At 33.2% G+C, this 7,695-nt stretch overlaps 2 protein-coding genes across 2 annotated transcripts in view; one reads left to right on the forward strand and one right to left on the reverse strand.

Moving 5' to 3' along the window:
* The window catches only part of LOC106466201 (atrial natriuretic peptide-converting enzyme-like), a 27,003-nt gene that overhangs the window by 8,005 nt on the left and 11,303 nt on the right, over positions 1-7,695 (forward strand). The window contains exons 5-7 of the mRNA XM_013926444.2: positions 3,152-3,388; positions 4,068-4,187; positions 4,665-4,775. Coding sequence (XP_013781898.2) covers positions 3,152-3,388; positions 4,068-4,187; positions 4,665-4,775 — 468 coding nt within the window. The remainder of the gene's footprint in view (positions 1-3,151; positions 3,389-4,067; positions 4,188-4,664; positions 4,776-7,695) is intronic.
* Positions 5,617-7,695, reverse strand: part of LOC106466200 (cAMP-dependent protein kinase inhibitor gamma-like) — a 41,720-nt gene continuing 39,641 nt past the window's right edge. Inside the window, exon 3 of the mRNA XM_022394157.1 lies at positions 5,617-5,828. Within this exon, the coding sequence (XP_022249865.1) occupies positions 5,740-5,828 (89 nt within the window). The 3' untranslated portion in view covers positions 5,617-5,739. The remainder of the gene's footprint in view (positions 5,829-7,695) is intronic.

Here is a 7,695-nt window from a genome sequence, read left to right on the forward strand (position 1 = left end):
CCCGGATTCTAGCGTTGTAAGTCCGCAGACATGTCGCTGTGCCACTTGGGGGCACACTCTTCTTTACTTTCACTCGGAAGTTCTTATAGTTGTAAAGTTGGTTGTAAAAACAACAATCATGGTATCTCTAAATCTATACTTCAAAGGAACCAGAATATCTGCCGAATTGTAGCCATAGTCGTACGTCACATGTTAAAAGCTGAAACAACTGTATGCGTATTTCAACAAAAAATAATTTTTATAGTGAAACTAAAAACTAATGTTGAACAGTTTATATGATTTTTTTTATAATTTTTGTTTTAGATATGAAATCACAACTTTAGGGATTTATTTTAAACAAAACCCCGAGTTAGCAAATTTTAGTCAAAAGAAAATGCTATTAATATTCCTATGAAAATGCATCAGAATTACGTAAAGTAACAATCACACTTACTGACTAACTAGGTAAAAATAAAATTGTCCATTTCAAACAAGGAACTATTATAAAACAAAAACCATGCAAATTAAGATGTGATAATAAAATGTTTATAATATTTGGGTGTTGTTAACAAATTTGAATACTTACAACTGTTTTCGACATAATATTAATATTTTTGATTTGTTAAAGCTATTTTTATACCTTATAAACATAATAAGCATAACAACCCTTTATTTGAATGTTTTGTATTGACATATTTTACTTGTTACGGATAGTATGGTTTACAAATATATTTGGTCGCCATCTAGTGGCTGATTATAGCTATAAAAAAATGAACAGTGATATTGCGTTTTTTATACTTGAATGATGAATGCGCGCCGATTTGTTTTCAGAAACTTCGAGTTACGTATCACGAATACTTAAATCAGATAATACTGAATTATATAACAAAGAATTTGAGACATGTTAACAAGTTGAATTAAGTGTTTTTCGTAATCGTAGTTATTGAATTAAAGTTTTCATAACTATGCAATATTTCTGACGTGTGAAAAGGAATATTTACACTTTTAATTTTAACCTGCAACACTTAGTTTCCATCCCACTCACAATCACGTGTATTGTAGACTTGTTACAAAATACACGCGTCTGGCAAGCACTCGACCTAACATTACGAATAACTGAACGTATATTTTAGTTCTCATGTGTATTTGTTAAGAATAAAGTAACTATAATTATAAATTTAGATATTTTAAGTTGTTTCGGATAATTCTATAATCATTACATCTGATGTAAAACGTTCCAATTTAACGCTAGGGGTAACTGGGGCGATTGTTACGAAGATAAGTTTAAAAAGAATCTGTAGTTGGAAGCTTCTACAAGAGATGGCGCTATATTGTGTATTTTTATTCATAATTTAGAAATATACTGATTCAAAATATTCTATTGAAATATATTTTTTACACAGAACTAACTAAATTCAATAAATTTCATCAAGCAAACACATATTCTTGTATTTTCTACATTCCTAATATAGCTCTTTTAATACATCAACTTGTTGAAAAATGAAGTTAGTCTATCTTAAAGACTGCCACGTGAGCTTTTTTTTTTTAATATGGCAGTCAATTTTTTATTCTGGCCATGGGTTTGTTCATAATGTACGTCAAGATGTTTAACAGTCGGGAAGGTAAAAACACAGAAAGCGATTTGGTCAGTTAGATGGGACTACTTAAATCTCTAAACATCTCTGCGTGGCGTGTATTTCAAGATTTATCAAGATTAAAATATTGCCGTTAATCCAGCATATCTATATAATAAAATAGAATTACACAACATTTCATGAGTATTTTCACAGACGCACTTCTAGCGAAGTCTAGTAATCCCATCGTTACTGTCCAAACTGTCTGGTGCGGTAAAACCGCCTCTATTTTGGTAACTTTAACATAATGATGTATTTAGAAATTTTTAATAAATCAAACGCGTGATCAGTCTTTAAAGAAAACATAGGCACTGTACGGTGTTTCATGATGAATTATATTTATGTACATTTTTAGTGTTCTTTTGGTTTGCCGTGAGGGCTTTATTACATGACGACCATTCCTAATATTCGATTAGAGTAGCTTAAGGGTTGGCGGTGGGTGGTGTTAACTTGATGCCTTCCCTGTAGTCCATCATTTCTAAACTGTAGTTTCTGGTGTTACAAATTTAATGTAGGAAAAGTGGGCCACGAGTGTTATAAACAGCATTAAAAAAAAAAAAGGTCAAAGTAAAACTTTCAGAAATTCTGCCTTAACTAACATCGATTATTTTTTAAATTTAAGTGCATTTATGTGCAGATTTCTTACTTTTTGCATTTTACCGCCACGAGCCAGTACGTTGGAAAATTATCTATATTCGAGACTACTGGCCTAGCTACTATATTTTGTTTTAAAAGTATACTGAAGGCGTCAGGCTATGTCCGCACGTAGCACATGCAAAGAGCGGGTTCAGTTTGTAGACGTCCAGAGAGATATGAGAAGCATCTACTAAAACTTATTCTGTTTTTTGTTGTTTTTTTCCTCATGCCTACATGAAGACATTGTTCTGTTCATAAATATATATAAACCATGAATAGTTAACTAAATTAGTAACCGAGGTAACTTATTATACTTATGGTTTTAGTAGTGTCTGATCAGTATGAACAAGTTCAAAATCCAAGTTGTTTAATTAAGCACTGAACTCTTACACAGGCTCGCCGATAGGGGCGAGTGCCCAGGGAACAGAGCGGATAGGATGGATACTTTTTTATTGTTTGTTTTTTAAAATTAATATTTGCGACAGAAAAGTAATTACCTGGTTCTTGCTGTTATTAATAGGATATAAAAAGCTATCGACAAAGTTCGCAGTCATGTTTGAGAGGTCATTGACTGTTCTGCCTTAGGGTACGAAATTACTGTTGGTGGGCTTGCTCTTGCAGCAAATGTCTTAACAAAATTCCATAGCAAAGAATCAGAGAGTTATTCATATTCTTAAAATCAATACGTACCTTATATTTTAGAAATTTATTCATGTTTGTTTAAAGGTTGTTATGAGGCTTAAGCCAACAGTCTGATTTCCGAAGTTCGAGTAAGAATGTATTTACGTACGTGGGTTATATGTTATCATGATAATTAAATTCACGACTTGGATTATTGTATTTTTGTAAAGAAGTTATCGGATACGGCAAAGTTTTTAGTTGGTGTTTACTATACATTTCAGGAGTATGTAGAGACAGGAGATATGCTTTCTGTGATGACACCTTGCCGTACAATAAAACTATTCTGCCAAATGTGGTCGGAGACACCAGTTATGACGAAGTCAACAGGTCTCTCCCCTACTTCGAACTCATTCTTCGATCAGAGTGCAATTTTCGAATCAAGCAGCTTGTCTGTGCCATTTTGGAACCCGAATGCAAAAACAACAGGCCAGTGGCGCCTTGTAGGAAATTCTGCAGAGGTAGGATGATTTATTTATGATCGTCACGGGGCGTAAGTTAATTAATAGCAGTAAGCCTTTCACGAGTTTCAGTAGCCGTTGTAATTACTTCTGTTTGGTACTGTAAAATCTTAACGTTGTCACACGATGTTGCTATAATGAATGGGGAAATATTTGAAGAAACAATACAATTCTGTCCATTTATTACCTTATTAATATGAAAACAATTTATCAACCTAAAATCTAAATATCATTGTGATAAATCAAAGTCGTTAAATGGTTTCAAGGCTTGCTTGTAACTAGATATTTGTATTCTTGTGCTTGGGACTAAAGCATTGAAATGGGTAAATGTCAGTTTAACAGGGATGAAAATTTTAAGTTTACGGAATGTAATTTAAATATTTTTCTGCTGAATTTCCAGTTTCCATCTATGAATGCCAGTCGTGAACAAAAAATTAGAACATTGAACTTTTATATAAAAACTTGATTGACAGGAATAGGTTACAATGGGACCAGAATCTTTTACAGTAATTGTTCCATGACTGTTTATATTACTATTATTCCATTTTATTGGGCACGGTAAACTGTGAAGAAAATTTTAATTATCGGTAATATTAATTCTGCAAAGTCACTTTTGTGTTATTAGCTAATCTTCCCAGATTTATGACAACTTTTCTTGATTTCATTACCTAATACTTAGTTGCAACACAAGGCTGTGAAGAGTACATCCCTGTTGCCTTAGAACTATCCCAAGTGTTCCAGTGTCAGAAGTACCCAGATTCAAACAATCCAAACGTTTGTGTTAATCTGGCTCAGAAAGGTACGTCTACTGCTGTTGCAGAATTTACGCCCAGTATCGTTTACGTTTACATCGAAAATCTACATGTATGTTAGGTGTCATTTTTGTACTATATCTTACACAATATCTTATATTATCATCAAATAATTGTAATGTTTCGTGAATAATCCAATCATGTTTGTTTTTCGGATATTTGTACGAAATCATTATTATAATACTACTACAACAGCAATCGTTTATGCAACAGTAAATGGTGTAAAGAGAACTTTCTTAGACTTAGAGTTACAACTGAATACCGTGGCATTTTAAATAAGTACAAGTGTTGCGTTGCTATGTATGAAACATGCCGAGCCATTGAAAAGAAAATAACACTTATTTACTTGTTCGAAGTTACATTTGTAAATATGTTCATTATTAAAATGATTTAGTAAATTTATATTTACTTTTGAGATAAATAAAAACCCGGTCTATATTCTAATATTCTTCTTATTGTTACAGTATGTTTAAGTGGCGAATTTCAGTGTCCCGATAAGGCGTGCATCCCCAAACAGTGGCAATGTGATGGCATTCGAGACTGCATATACGCTGCAGACGAGGCTAACTGTAACGGTAAGTGCAAGTTTTCACTTTATATTTTCAACAACGGTATAAAGATCAAGCATCAAAGTCAAAACCCCACAACAAAGTTGCACGACTCTGATGTACCCCAGGGAATCCGTCATGGTACCTGTTATCTTTGTGCTTTTTAACCATGCTCAGCATAATATTTAGTACAACAAATTTCTTGAATCAATCAGACCCAGTATTGAAAATAAAAACAGTAAGCTCAAATTGAGAATGGAAATATAATAATTTTATGAAATTTCCATTGTTTAAACCAATAAAGCTTCCTTTTCAGGTTAGTTCCAAAAACTAGTTTTATGCACATAATGGCCGTATATTATGATTTTAAGAAATAAGCATGCATTTTCTTTTATACAGTAAAGAAGATATATAAAAATATAAAGTTTAATGATTGCATCAATAATGTATTATTATTAACCTTGTACAACAATTACATTTGTCATCCCTCGCCAACTTGCAAAAGGTTTACACAATCATAACAATTGTCCATTTCAAACACTTGTTTACTTTCGTAGCGCATGCCCACTATTTCAGACAAGAAAAAGTCTGCGTTTCAGTGTGTTTTCAGTTGAGTGGGAGTGGAGCTCCTAGTACTCTGTGTATGTAACCGAAAGGACCAAAGTGGACCTGTACAGTTTTCCAGTTTTATATCTATTGTTTACTATAATGAGTCATGAGAAATTGAACTATTAAACTACTGCAGAACTATTAAATAGAAACAGTTTAATTGGTGAAGAAACTGATAAAGGGTTTAATAACAGGAGCTGTAGTGACGGTCATTGTTTCGGAGAGATCTGAACGTAAAATGGTAATAATTTTCCCGATTTACAAAATGATGAGCTTGAATCTTCAGTACTTTCAAGATCCACCACAAACAGCGTCCAGTGTCGAAATGGTCCTCGCAAAATTTCGTAAATAAAGAATCGAGTTTTGAAAGGAAAATATATTTTTATTCATTAATCCTTGGGTTGTAGAAACCCCTCGTCAGGAGCGGCCGTAGGTAGGTGCTGGGCCTCGTGCAAATATAAGAATTTGGTACTGAAAGTGAAAGATAGCGAAATCAGTGCAAAATCAACTATCAGCCCTTTGCCTCCTATTTGAATCCGATAAAGTAACCTTCAAATAAAAATGCATTAAAATAAAATACCTCATAATATACAACTAATCAAAATTTATTTCAGTATGTCTTTAAAGGGCGAAACGCCAAACTTTGCAGAACAGTTTCATAAATCAACAACACGTGTTAGAATAGCTGAAAATTGATGCTATTTCACATGTAATGGCACTTTATGAAAATATTGCAGGGTAAACATTTCTATGCAAACCTCGTGGGCAAGACAATTCATTTGCCACCACTTTGCAAAACCGTAGTCCTGTGGCCCCCATTTACAGGGCTGCTATAATGAAAATTTAATGCTTATAAACAGATAACGTACTAAATTTAACCTATATGGCCCAAGGTTACTGAAAATCTTTACAATCTATTTTTTGCAGTGTAAAGAAGGAACTTGCCCAAAGGTAGTTTATTTTCTCTCCTCTCTCTTTGGGATGCATAACACAACATACTTTTGTAATTTATTCAATCACTTCTATGAGTTGGTGGGTTCTTTTAGATTGCCTAATACTTTGTAACAATAATGTGCAGTCCATGTAATAATAAATTAGTTTATTACTCTTATAACATTTCTACAGTCTATGCCTCCCTCAATGGCTCAACAGCAACTCTGAAGGCTTATAACACTAAAAAACGAGTTCTAGTACTTGTGGTGGGCACAGCACACACAGCCCATTGTGTAACTTTGCACTTAACAACAAACAAGACAAATACCTACAGGCTGCATTCACTTTGCTGGAACTATTGAGCCTAAAGGCACGAACAATATTTCAACACTAACTTCACAATTAAATTAGACCTAACTTCAAATACAATGTTTTAATATAAAATGTGAGGTGTACGCCTAACTTAACTACTTAGCTTTGGCCAATAAACAGATATGTATCTCACCAAGTAATGGAATAACAGAACAGATGCAATAATTTCTCATTAAATATTTCACTTTGATATACGTCCCAGCTGCAGTGAAAGGGTTAAAGTCATGTGAAGTTCTGACCTCTGTTACTTTTGAAAGCAACTCATTCAGTAAGTCAGTCAGTCAGTCACCCTATTAGAAAAATACAACTGGATTCTAGTCTGTCTTTTCCAGATCTTAAACTTGGGCTCTCTTGTTGTATTAACTTCAGAAATACAGAGCTGTCAACTTTCTCCCATTGAGTGTGAGACTTACACATACATCTGTGCCTATTTTTCTCCTAACATTCATTAATAAAAAAAAAAAAAAAAAACCTTATGGTTTGGTCAAGTTAGCAACTTTCTATAACACACCATAATTGGTTGACTGGTTGGATCCAGGTAAAATTCATCATCACATTTGATCCAAGAAATGCATTATGTTGCACCATTTTCCTTCATTGAATTAAAAAATTTCTGGAAGAGCCTAGACCCACCTAGAAAGCAACTGCCTTAAATGCTCACAACACTTTCCATGCACTAAAACTTTACTTTTTTTTTGAATTTCTAACTGAACAGGTTACTAAAAGTTGGCAGACCTGGAAATAGCTTAAAGAAATCTAAAGCATTTATCCTGTCTATCTGCCAGATAATCTTGTAAACTTCAAGAAGATCACCTCTTATCCTTCTCTTCAGAACAGAAAATAATTTAAGAGATCTTAAATTATTCCTGTAAGATAACCCTTCAATCTTCAGTCTTTTTTGCCATTAACATCATTTAAGATCTAATTCCTATTTTAACATTTTTTTCAATTTCAATAAATTTAAAGATATTGTTACGTCTCCGTTTGTTAATTGATTTTTTTTGTAACTTTGTTCCGACGAAATTTTAACGAC

This window comes from Limulus polyphemus, unplaced genomic scaffold (assembly GCF_000517525.1).
Source record: "Limulus polyphemus unplaced genomic scaffold, Limulus_polyphemus-2.1.2 Scaffold2185, whole genome shotgun sequence".
NCBI classification, from domain to species: domain Eukaryota; kingdom Metazoa; phylum Arthropoda; class Merostomata; order Xiphosura; family Limulidae; genus Limulus; species Limulus polyphemus.